Genomic DNA, 13,706 nt, shown 5'->3' with positions numbered 1-13,706 from the left:
CACAGCCAGTATAACAGCTCCTGACACTTGTAAACAACGTTTTCTTGACCAATCCTATGCGTGTGGTGTTGCTATCTGTTTACCAAGGCCTTGGTGTTTAGCATCTTGAACGTTCACCTTCTTTAATCAAATACAGGTTACATGATGTAATTAATATTAGGATAAATAAGCTTAAAACCACCATTAGATTATGGTGCTCACAATATCCTGAAGACCACACATTAAAGTTATAGTCTCTTCCTCAGATTGGTTCCAATCTTTTGTCTCACGAGTATTGTACGAGAAACCAACTCTGAACTGCTATACCCATTCTATCACTGTCCAAATTTGAACAACAGGAAAGGTCAAGACTTTAAAATAGACCCACTATGGTAATTTTATCAAGATCATGAACATTTTCAATTCATATAATTCTTAAAAGGTTAACCTCTTCCTACCATCCCAGAAAAAAAAAATTATGAATAATTACAACATGTTAAGGTAAAACGGCAATACAGTAGTAGCTTTAGAAATATAGAAATATTGGTGCACTTTCTAGAGACGATATTCACTTTTTCACTCATATAAACTATATATAGGCATAGCAAAATAATAACTGTAATAATAAATTTTTAATGTATAATGCAAAGGCAGATAAAATTTGGAAATTACCATAACTTAATTCATTGTTTATTCTCTAAACAAGAGTAAACTTTGTTGCTTACTACTACACAAGACCAAGTTTTGCAACTAGGTCATTACACACGACTCAGTTTTGCTACTCAATAACAACACAAAAACAAGTTTGGCTACTTAAACACTACACTAGACTAATTTCATAAAACTATGTTTTTTTCTACTAGTCACTACAGAAGTCTTAATACTACTACTATGTCACATCATAAGACTAACTTATGCTATTTTATAACTACTCATGAGTGAGATTTCTACTACATCACTACACAAAACAGAAAGATAAGAAACCTAAATACTGGTTAAAGGGAAAGTGTAGATTCCAGATTCATGCATTTTCCAAATATATAAACAAGAAATCAGGATCGTAATACGAACACAATTTATTTGAGAGGGCCAACGCCTGGTTTAAGAACAATGACGTTGTCAAATCTCTCTAGTTGTTTCCTGTACTTGCAGTTTCCTTGTAAGACTCTCTTGTAATAAGCTACATTGATGCCAGGTGCCAGAATTCGAGCCTGTGGAGAGCAACAACCATTACGGAAGTGATACTTTTTTTTTTTTTTTTTTGACTGTCCAAAAGGGTAGGCCTAAAGGTAGTCAACTTTTGATATAGATGACTATGTTCTGGTGGGCTAATTTCTCTCTACCTCACAAAATATAAATCTTTCAAACCTTAGCTTTGTTCTGGTCCTAAGGAACAAAATAGCATTAGACATAGAGGCCATTTCATCTGGTCTCTGATTCTCTAAAAAAAAAATTTCAAATCCTAGCTTTATTTTGGTCCAAAAGAACAAAACAAAAATTACTTGACAGAGACATGTGGAACAGAGTATTTTGCCATGATATCCAGACAGAAAATTAAATCTCCCTACAAATAGAATAAAGAATGCCTGTACACTTACCATCTGCTTGAGGTCTACCCTTAACACAGGCGTCCTTGAGAGGACCATTCCGTTTTGTCTGTGGAACAGCCCAACATTCTGACATTCAAAGATTCCTGCGTAATTATTGTAGTCTGTGCTGTGTACCGTAAATGACGAGCTTCCGGCAATTCCTGTTGGTATAAACCCCAGATTTAGGATAATTGCATTTCGCAGTGTGGCTGGTTTTATCTGTTATATCACATGTTAAACTAATTTTGTGCTAGGCAGGGTTTAAACTTTTAAGGGAATTACCTTAGTTTGAGGTAATTTGCATGATTTCAATGTTATTGTTAAGGTAATTCTAAGGTAATTTTGGGTTTACTAGCTTAAAATTTAAGGAAATTTTGAAAGTTTAAAGGTAAGGTAAAAAGCAGCAACATCTAGGGTAATGGCCCCATTCTTGTTTAAACACTGGTGCTAGGTTCCAATTCTCTCTCTCTCTCTCTCTCTCTCTCTCTCTCTCTCTCTCTCTCTCTCTCTCTCTCTCTCTAACATATAAATACAGGCAAATATAAGCAAACTTGTTAAATGTATAATCTGTTAATGAATAATAGTTATTCCCAATGATATCTTTTATAACATACATTTATCTTAGAAAATCAACACCTGAGAGAGGTTTAGTTTACTACTGTATGTTGAACCCTGTTGCACTTAACATTGCTGCAGGAGTATCAACCCAGTTAGCTCAACCTCAGTAATTTGGTCTCATTTGACTTTCGAAAATAGGCAGTGTGTGTTTATTTGTCATTATGAGTTGGCCCCTTTATGCCACATTCCTATTTCTTATTATAAACTGAACAACAAACTTATGGATATAAATTCATGAAGATGTCCTCTGAATGAATTGCTACACAAGACAGTGAACAGTTACTCCAAGAAGAGCCTGACCACAATGGAGTCCAACTGGTGAAGACAGACTCAACTTCCACAAAATTAAGTGAAATGTGGAGCGTTTTATGTTGGCCATATCACAGAAACATTATGGCCCAGTGAGTAACAGACCCATGCCTCTTGACATTTCCCGGAATATCTTTAGAAGATTACAGTAATACATGGATGGCAGGTTGAAGATTTGTCGTGTTGAACAAGCATCGTTTAGTATAAGCTTAAACTGTAGAAAACTAAAACATCTTTATAAGTCGAGTTTATGTTAAGCCAGCAGGATCCCGTATGTGTTGACAAACTATTAGTGACAAATGCAATGGCTAATCAGCGTTAAAAGTTTATACCATAGCCCAGAAACTCTTCCTCTAGGATTTAAATGGAAAACCTTACAGACACAGCATTAAACAGTCCCGTATTCAAATATAAACTCAAATTAATCAACAATGGAAAAAATAATTTTGTAAAATTTTCCAGTAAACGATTCGTGTCATTGAATGTCTAAATAATTATGTATGGCTAACCTAAATATCACTCAATGTGCTATTACTGAAACGGTGTTTATTTTGACGCTTCTTGTGGAACTGTATTCAACATCACACAAAAACCGTTATAAACTACGAGTGGAAAACCTCGTCATATGGAATTTATTCAAGCACTTATTTTTGGATACATGGAAGAAGGAATAAACAGATCGACATATATGTAAGATTGGAAGTAAATAGAAAGGTGACTGCCAAGCCAAACACTGATGAAATTGGGTGTGCTAAATCATAAAATGGTGGCAATCTACTACCATAAGGTGGCTTCTCAACATGTTAAATATCAGAATCTATGTCGTGAAACGTTAGACATATTACACTTCTACATGACTTGATATAATGTCAATTAACACTGGATCTTTGTTTGGACAAGTCAAGTCACCTGCTCGTGTCCGTGCCTATGACGTGACAATAGGCCCATTCTGTGATATTTAGAAGAAACCAAAAAATTGGGTATAAATATGTTCCAGGACAACGCTAAAAATATAAAGATAGAGCTTCCTCCTGCCAACTAATGGCAGATAGAGCATCCTTTACATAGAATTCCCCTATACAGCCCTCCTGGATTGTAGCAAATATGGTTTGGGCAATGCAATTCAACAACTTTATTTTGTATGCACGTCACTGAAAATCCAACTGTGTTGTTCCGGTGGCTATAAACTATTATTATCTTGCAGATAGTAATTTAAGAAGAATAAATTAATTTTCTGCAAACGAGGGTGAAGTATCCGTGAATGTTATAAGGGTGTCATAATTTAATGCAAGAGACAGATAAATATTCAAAACAGTCGGGAATAAAATATTCAAAGGAACTGAAAAAAGGTACTGATTTGTCTACAAGAAATAAATCCCCACGATACATTTCAAGAATTAAATGATGCTCCTGATATCCAGACCCCCTTGTACAAGTTAATGTTAGTTGAGGTACTGTAAGTTACCTACGGTGCCATATCATCAAAATGTATCCCGATTTGTCAAAAAATTATGACAATCTGGAATACTAAAGGAAGTCTCTAACGACAGGTACTAGCCTTCCGTGAGAAAAGATCGCTATCTACAGAATTTTTTTTTTTTCTTTTTTTTTTTTTGGTATAAAGTGGATTTTGTCCGATCATTTTCTGCAGTCAAATAACAAGGCAGATGTAGCTATTTATAAAACAAGGTAGAGGTAGCAATCTATTCTGTTGATCTTAACTGCCAACTTATTCAAAATAAACTTCCTCAAGTTTTGATTTGAAGTTAATAGACGACCTTTCTTAAGAACATGGCACAATTTGCTTTCCTTTTAATGCGAAATGATTTCAATAATCTATAAGCATCTAGATTTTTTCTTGTCCTTTAACTTAATTTTTCTAACTTCAAGATTGCTTAACAATACGAAATGTACGCTATCGCCAACTTTGCTATCTGAAAGAAAATTGTGACTCATTTTACGTTACAATTTATATTGTCAACCTCCAGCTTTTCCACACAATTGTACACACACGCACACGAGAGCGTCTATTCATACAGTAAAGACAACGTCTTACAACGCTTCATTGTCAATTCAGGTCTCATTTTACTCTTGTATATATTTTCATGTTAACGTTACATAATTGTTGTTTATCTCATATATTATTCATTATTGTATGTTAAACTTGGACTTTTATATTTATGAGAATGTTAAAGTAAAGAAACGCAAATGCCCAGCCAATCTCACCAGTCTGCGGTCCGTCAGTCATCTGCCCAGCAGGACGCTATCTTTCCGTCAGCAGAAGTCTATGTCATTCACCTGTCTCGTAAAACTGAACCTGCTGAAACCCAATCAGTCACTAAGGGAGACCATTTCCCTGACTGCAATTGCACTGACTGCCTCACCCAGCTCCTAAAAGAAGCCACTGACATCGCCACCAGCATTCCTGCACTGAAGGAAGAAGTTAAGAAACCCCTCCCAAAGTTCAAGCTCCAACAAACTGACAGCTCCATCTCCTACGCCGCCGTCGCTGCCATGGCTGCCAAGCCTGGTATGCGGATCACAGGTAGACCTAACCGAGATGGGGAGCTCATTATCTCCTCCAAGGACCAGGAAACCGCCAGATCTCTTCAGGAAGACCCATCCCTGACGCTGCTTGACCCTACCCTGATCCAGAGGAAAGCCATCGTCTCCAGATATCCTGTTACCCTTCTCACCATAGCCATCTCTTGCAGCAACATCGACAGGGCGATGCGCTGCAAAAACAAGAACGATGTCCCAGTCAGCAAGCTGATAGCCACCTCCATTAGTCCAATGACATCCTCACTGGATCTAGGCGTATGGGGGACCTTCCCCATCCAATACACACCACAACCCCTCAGATGCTTCCGCTGTCAGTGATACGGCCATCACAGAGATGACTGCAAGGGACCAACCATCTGCAGTGTCTGCTGCCAGTGCCATGGCACATAAGTGTGTATCCAAGCCCACAAGGACGGCAAAGAGACCAATCCTAAGTGCCCCAACTGTTCCAGGACTCATGACGCCTGGAACAGGCGCTGCCCAGAGTGACTGAAATAGATAGCAGCTATGAAGAGCACCTCCTCACCCAAGCCAGCGCAAGCACCTGCAACACAGCCACAGCTGCCACAGGACAAGCGTCCTCCTTGCCAGAGAAGACAACGCCAGCTGTTCACAGTACCTGTTCTTGAGACCTCCAGCCAGCCGAAACCAGCAACTCTCCCAAAACTACACAATCCCTTGCTCAACAAATTGAGTCACTGTCCTTCGAACACCTCATTCCTTTAACTGTCCAAATCCTCAACAGAGTCCTTTCCCTTGCCAAAATCCCCAACTTCCTGGAGTTACTCTGACACCTTCAGCTTCCAGCCAGCGAGCAGGAATAAGCTTCTTTGCTTAAAACTACTACTTTTCTCTCTGACTTAGACTACTTCTCTCCTCTCCCAGTCTCTTCTACTTACTGGAACTTGCTGCTATAACACTTTTTCTCCTACTGTCAGACTCTGTCTGTTAACCTTTCCTTTCGTGGACTCAAAGAGGAGTCTCTACTCCGGGTTACTACCCTCCCTTTTGCGCCAGTCAGAGCAAATCCTCCCTCTTGTTAAGTTTCAAAATCCCCCCTTTTTTGCAGACAAATGCCTCCACTACTTCAGGGCACTTAAAGTGCCTAAGGGCCTTCCAAACACAAAAAGAGCCCTGAACGCCCTTCCCCAGTACCTCCAACACCTCAGTCATCACCTGCTACAACTCCTCGGTCCTTACAAACTCATCAACCTTCACCTGTACCATCAACTTCACAGCAGTCAGTTGCAGCATCAGCTTTGGATCAAACCTTGGCGCCTGATATTTTCACAGCCATGAAAACTGAAAAAAAGTCCGCTGGGACCTGGCAGTCCCTAGAGGAAACCATTCCCTGGACTGCAACTGCACTAAGTGTTTAACCCAGCTCCTGAAGGAAGCCACTGCTATCGCCTCCAGTATTCCTGCATCAGTACCGAAGAGGTGAAGAAACCTCTTCCCAAATTCAAACTCCGGCAAACTGACAGCTCTATTTCCTATGCCGCAGTCGCTGCCATGGCCACCCCCAAAGAAAAAGGTGAAGAAACCTCTTCCCAAATTCAAACTCCTGCAAACTGACAGCTCTATTTCCTATGCTGCAGTCACTGCCATGGCTGCCAAATCTGGAATGTGCATTACAGCTCGACCGAACAGTAAGGGGAAACTCATTGTCTCTCCCAAGGATTAGGAAATTGCCAGTTCTCTCCAAAAGGAACCATCCCTGACAATGCTTGACCCTGCACTGATACAGAAGAAAGCCATTGTCACCAAGTATCCAGTCACTATGCCACTCACCTTAGTTAACTCTAGCAGCAACATCGACGGGGCAGTGTGATGCAAGAACAAGAATGATGTTCCCGTCGGCATGCTGATCGTCACCTTCATCGGTCCAGTTCCACTCTCACTGGATCTGGGCATATGGGGGACTTTCCCCATCCATAAGTACACACTGGAGCCCCTCAGATGTTTTCACTGCCAGCGTTTTAGCCACCACAGAAAAGACTGCATGGGACCCACCATCTGCGGTGTCTGCAGCCAGTGCCATGATACCGATGTCTGCATCACAGCTCATAAGAATGGAAAATAAACCCGGCCTAAGTGCCTCAACTGCTCCCGGCCTCATCACGCCTGGAACAGGCGTTGCCCAGAGCGGCTGAAGAGGATAGCAACTATGAAGAACACCTCTCCACACAACCCACCGCAATACCCTTCCACGCAGCTACAACCGCCCCAGAACCAGAGACCTCCTCGCCAGAGAAATCAATGTCAGCTGCCCACCTTACCAGCTCCTGAAACCTCCAGTCAACCAAAACCAGCACCTTCCAAATCTTACTCCTTCCAATCCTACCCCAACCCTTGCTCGACATGATGAGTCGCTGACCCTTGAAAACTCATTCCCTTATCCATCCAAATCCTTACTAGAGTCCTCTCCCTTGCCAAAATCCCAAACTTCCTAGAGTTAATCCGATACTTCCACCTGCCAGCCAACGAGCAGGGATAAGCTTTTGCTTAAAACTGCTACTTTTCTCTTTGACTTAAAATTCTTCTCGCCTCTCCCAGTCTCTTCTACTTACTCGGACTGGCTGCTAAAACACTTTCTCTCCTACTGACAGGTTGGTCGTTAACCCTTCATTTCGTGGACCTAAAAGGGAGTCTCCCTTCCGGGTTACTTCCTTCCCTTTCACGCCAGTCAGAGCAAATCCTCCCTTTGTTTCAAGATTCAATAAACACCCTTGGTATATCAGACCCAGCAACTCTCCCTTGGTATATTAGCACTCAGTATCCCCTTTGTAAGTCACTCCTTTATCATTACTGAACCCTAGCCTCCCTCTGGGAAGCTACTTTGACAAAATTAAAGTCGCTTGCGGGCTGCCAACGCAAGAGCTCGTGTCTTGCTATAGGCAAGGCAATCTTTGTTGTTGTTTGAGTTGTATAAACCATCACTCGACTATGGTCTGTCTCTCGTTCCTTACAATGCCAAAAAGGGATTTTATAACTTAAAGTTTGGTTTGTGGCTTTAGTTATACGGCCAGAAACTGGGGCCTGGGAGGATATTCTGAACCTACAGTATTTACACTAGGGGGAAAACCAGCAGTTGCACCATGAAGTAAAAGAAAAGATGTTGGATGCGCGAAATAGTTGAATATGGATTTAAATAGTTACCCTTACGACTGTTTTCTAAAACATGAAAATTATCATAGAAAACTAGTAAGAACAGCGGTGAATGATTAAAATGTTAATCTTTCTTCGATTTAGCAATTTTTTTTTATACTTCTCTTTTAGCCAGCTGCATGCTAATTGGTGTGGCTGCCGATATTTTGAGCTTAATTTGTGTTTATCAAATATGCAATGCGTTAGGTAATTGATCCAGTTTCACACAACGCTATAATTATCTGCACCTAAATTTACCGATTTCTTTGTACAAACTCTGCGACTCTCTGACACAGCCAAGGATATTTAAGGTGTACGCATTGAGAGAACACAGTATTGACTATTTTTTATGTTTCTAGGCTAGGTATAAAGCAGCAGAGTTTCTGATACCCAGAATATTAAAAAAATGTATAACTCTGTCTCTGAGACATAATACAGGAATCTCATTACTCTCTCTCTCTCTCTCTCTCTCTCTCTCTCTCTCTCTCTCTCTCTCTCTCTCTCTCTCTCTCTCTCTCTCTCTCTCTCTCTCTGTGTAAAAGGGGTATTTTGAGTAAATATAAGCAAGATACTTTAGGAAGATTGGGACAACGTTCATTTGAGAAGCGAATAGCATTTTGCATTTCCAACTAGGGTTATATCATTATTATTAATGATGATGATGATGATAATAATATATAACAATTTGAAAACGGTGCCCAAGAACACTCGTAACTACTAATTTTAACGACAAAAAATCACGGGCTGAATGTTACAGTTAGAAACACAGATTTGAAATTTCCAGTGTGAAAATAGATTGTCAAAAAATCGGAATACTGGTGAAAATAACTTTAGTGGATGTAAGGGGAACAATTAAAAGAATGTAATATGAATAGGCGTCTGGAATTGAAGACATAAATTTGTCTCCGTACAGTATATTTTGACGATGGAAAGATTCCAAAAGCATATAGAAAATGGATAATTGTACCTCTTGAATAAGATCAAAGGTGATATAGAGACGATTAAAAATTACAAGGGCATAATATTACTTCGTATTCAAGATTTTCACAGAGAAAATAAGAAAAAAAGACATTTGAAGGATTGACAGGAGAAGAAAAGTCGGGGTTTGGACACGAACCCAGATATATGGACTAAGTCGTTATGAAAGTTTGAGCGTCAAGGAAAAAATTTTGCATGCTGAATAAGTAGATTTAGAAAAACCTTTGAAAAATATGATAGTGATAAAATTTTAAGGATGGAAGTGAGGAAAACCCCTCGGTTACACTTTCAGGGAGAAGTTAAGATAGTTTGGACAGCAAGATTGCAGTACCAAGTATATATACAGTATAGGCAAATAAGAAGACGAAAAAATGGATGCAGAGATGTTACAACACCACTTATTTAATGAGACGCTGGAATTTTCAAATAGCTAAGAAGTGTTGATGAAATGGGAAATTTAAAAGGAAATGTAAGCTAAAGTAAGGTTATGAGAGTGAATTGAGAAGAGGAAGAAGAAACAATAAATAATAATAAGGCTAGAGGTAGAAACAAAAGCTGTTGATTAATGTAATAAGTAATTGCTTGATGAGAGATGAAAATAAAAAATAACGATAGGTAAGGCAATAAACAAGGTAGCATATAGTAAATAAAAGGTTTTGGAAACAAGAGAAGTCTATAGGAATATATTATTATTATTATTATTATTATTATTATTTTTGTTGTTGTTGTTGTTGTTACTCGCCAAGCCACAACCCTAGTTGGAAAAACAAGACGTTATAATCCCCAGGGCTTCAACAGGGAAAAATAGCCCAGTGAAGAAAGGAAATAAGGAAATAATTAAGCGATGAAAAGAAATTAACGATAAATTATCCTAAAAATAGTAACAACATTAAAACAGATATGTCATATATAAACTATAAAAAGACTTATGTCATCCCGTTCAACATAAAAACCTTGCTGCAACTTTGAACTTTTGAAGATCTACTGATTCAACTACCCGATTAGGAAGATCATTCCACAACTTGGTCACAGCTGGAATAAAACTTCTAGAATACTGTGTAGTATTAAGCCTCATGATTGAAAAGGCCATTATATTAGAATTAACTGCATGCCTAGTATTACAAGCATAATGGAACTGTCAAGGAAGATCTAATGTAAAGGATGGTCAGAATTATGAAAAATCTTATGCAACATGCACAATGTACTAATTGAACGACGGTGCCAAAAATTAATATCTAGATCAGGAATAAGAAATCTAATAGACTGTAAGTTTCTGTCCAACAAATTAAGATGAGAGTCAGCAGCTGAAGACCAGACAGAAGAACAATACTCGAAACAAGGTAGAATGAAAGAATTAAAACACTTCTTCACAAAAAATTGATCACCAAAAATCTTAAAAGCATTCTCAATAAGCAAATTTAATGTGCAATAGAAGAAGACACACACTTAATGTGTTTTTCAAGAGTTAAATTTGCTGTCAAGAATCACACATAAAATTTTAAGTCATACAAAGTTGAAGAAACATTATCAATGCTGAGATCCCGATGTTGAGGACCCACTGTCCTTCACCAACTTACAATCATACTTTGCATTTTGTTAGGATTCAACTTCATACCCCATAATTTGCACCATGCACTAATTTTAGCTAAATCTCTATTGAGGGATTCACCAACCCCAGATGGAATTGATGCAATGAGAGTAGCATCATCTGCATATGCAACAAGCTTGTTTTCTAGGCCAAACCACATGTCATGTGTATTTAGTATGAAAAGTAATGGGACAAGAACACTACCCTGAGGAACACCAGATATCACATTCCTATACTCACTATGGTGCCCATCAACAACAACTCTGAGATCTATTACTTAAAAATTCAATAACAATGCTAAGAAATGATCCACCTACTCCCAACTGTTTGAGTTTGAAAAAAAAGGGCCTCATGATTAACATGGTCAAAGGCAGCACTAAAATCAAGGCCAATCATATGAACTTTCTGACCACAATCAAGGGATTTCTGGACAGCATTGGAGATTGTAAGAAGGGCATCACATGCTCCAAGGCCTTTACGAAAACCAAATTGCAAACTAGGGAATAGATGATTACCTTCAGCAAACCTACTAAGACGTTTTGCCAGTAGACGTTAAAAAATTTAGATAATATGGAAGTTATGGAAATTGGGCGGTAATCAGTTGGACTTGAGCTACTACAAACCCATTTACATAGTGGAGTAACCTTACCAATTCTCTAACAAGTGCTAAAAGCTCCTCTTCTTGCTAACTTGCGCAACATAACAGATAACTTTGGAGTTAAGAAATTTGCAGTCTTTATAAAAAACAAAGGAAAAATACAATTTGGGTCTACACCTCCAAAAGCATCAAGGTCCATCAATAGAGTTTTAATTTCACGAGATCGAAAAGCTAAACTATTTAGTTTAGTCTCAGGAAAACAGGAATGAGGAAGTTTGACTTTCTCATTACTCTGTTTACTGTCACACACATCAGCCAAAAGGGTTACCTTTTCCTTTGGACAGTGAGTGACTGAGCCATTTGCTTTAGGTAAAGGAGGAACTGTCGCATCTACACCAAAGAGTGCAGATTTAAGGGTAGTCCACCACTTATGTTCCAGAGTTGTACCAGAAAAGGTTTCTTTTATGGTTAAAATTGTATTCCTTTTCAGCTGAAGCATAAATTCTCTGAGCAAAAGCTCAAAGCTGAATATAGTTATTCCAGGTCAAATCTGATCTGTTACCCTTCCAAAGATGATAGGCCTCCTGCTTCTCCAAATATGATTGAAATTAATTTGGCCAACTCTTCGTTAGGGAAGATGCGATCGAAAATTCGCTAAGTACGGTCAATGGAGACAAGAAATTCAAAGTTACAAGGATTTTGAATGTCTCAAAGACTTTTTAGTCCATCCGCAGAGACTCCATTTGCTCTTTGGTAGAGATAGAGGAGATTACAGTGTCACTGCTGAGATAGGTGAGGGCACGTGTTGAGGATGAATGGTGGGGCGGGAGTGAGAAATGCTTGGGAGGAACCTGTTTGGGGGAGACGATCAAAAGGGAGGCAGAGAATTAAATGGCGAAATAAGGCGAAGGATGATATGGAGAGGAGAGGCTTGGTAGAAGGGGATGCCTTTGATAGAAGGTATTGGAAAGGATGCATCAGGCAACCAACCACTGAATGTAGGGATAATGATGAGAAATAAGAGCAGAGATAACAGGGTTAACGAAGATCAAAGTAAATATCATTGTTCTGAGATAGTCTTGGGGCTATAAGTTTGTGAAAACTACACATATTTGAAGGACACAAAAAGTGTTGGAAGATGGTGTCGCTGAGCTGTGAGAATGGAAGCGATAGAATGTGTGAAAGATGAGAGGTGGCTGCTAATATATGTCTGTTACCAAAAAGAACATCTAATGCTAAGAGTACTCATATTAGAGCAAGGTATCTAATTACTGAGTATACATACATAATATATGTATGTGTATATATATATATATATATATATATATATATATATATATATATATATATATATATACATTACATACTGTATATATATATTTATATAAATATAACAAATGCAGCTGTTTCTAATCCACTGCAGGACAAAGGTCTCAGACATGTCCCTCCATGTCTGCGGTTTGGTCAGTTTTCATCACCACGCTGACCAATGCAGACTGATGATGGTGGGAGATTTTCGTCTGATCGCTCACAGCAAACCAACCTAGTATGGGTGGCCCTGAATAATACAACTTTGCTGATCATGGCGATATACCAACTCTTTCACCCTGTTAAGGTACCCCCACTCAGGATATATACATAAGTGTATATATATATATATATAAATATATATATATATATATATATATATATATATATATATACTGTATATATATATATATATATATATATATATATATATATATATATATTGTGCATATATATATTTATATATATAGTATATATATACATATATATATATATATATATATATATATATATATATATATATATATCAACAATCAGCAATTAGACAATGTGTTTATACTACTTTATATGAGAAATTTTTCCCTTACCTGACATTGGCCAATAACTCCTCAAGTTTGCAGGCTTCTTCTTATCGGGCTGAGTGAGGGTTCCGGTATTAAAGGACGCGTGATTCAGACCCACCGAGTTGAATAACCCGTTCTCCTTCTCCTCGACGATTTCCCAAGAACCAGGATCGTTATTCTGCGAGATGGTCCACGTCATGCATTTCTCACCATTATCAAAGGCCTCGATAATGTACCATCTTCCAGTGAACTGTAGCATAAGTAAATTCAATTGCGTTAGTCTTTTGATAGATTGGGCAATGAAGATTAATTATAGATGTATTTGGATTATTATCAATACTTGGTTATAAAGTAATCTGTTTTTTAAGTTACGTTTTCATAAGATACTTTCAAATATTCCTCTCTCTCTCTCTCTCTCTCTCTCTCTCTCTCTCTCTCTCTCTCTCTCTCTCTCTCTCTCTTTCTCT

The 13,706-nt window shown here is 38.4% G+C and overlaps 1 protein-coding gene across 2 annotated transcripts in view; it reads right to left on the bottom strand.

Moving 5' to 3' along the window:
• LOC137653434 (apolipoprotein D-like) overlaps positions 1-13,706 on the bottom strand; it is a 39,229-nt gene that overhangs the window by 20 nt on the left and 25,503 nt on the right. Inside the window, exons 3-6 of one of the 2 annotated variants that reach the window (XM_068386826.1) lie at positions 13,264-13,489; positions 1,578-1,729; positions 1,051-1,190; positions 1-317 (exon numbers count right to left, since the gene is read on the bottom strand). The exon at positions 1-317 is cut by the window's left edge and continues 20 nt beyond it. In XM_068386826.1, coding sequence (XP_068242927.1) covers positions 1,056-1,190; positions 1,578-1,729; positions 13,264-13,489 — 513 coding nt within the window. In that variant the 3' untranslated portion in view covers positions 1-317; positions 1,051-1,055. Of the gene's footprint in view, positions 318-374; positions 1,191-1,577; positions 1,730-13,263; positions 13,490-13,706 lie in introns of those variants that run through there. The other variant, XM_068386825.1, reaches the window with a different exon arrangement.

This window comes from Palaemon carinicauda, chromosome 14, assembly GCF_036898095.1.
Source record: "Palaemon carinicauda isolate YSFRI2023 chromosome 14, ASM3689809v2, whole genome shotgun sequence".
In the NCBI taxonomy this organism is placed as follows: Eukaryota; Metazoa; Arthropoda; class Malacostraca; order Decapoda; family Palaemonidae; genus Palaemon; species Palaemon carinicauda.
Note: the sequence above shows the minus strand (reverse complement) of the source record. Positions and strands in the feature narration are given on the sequence as shown.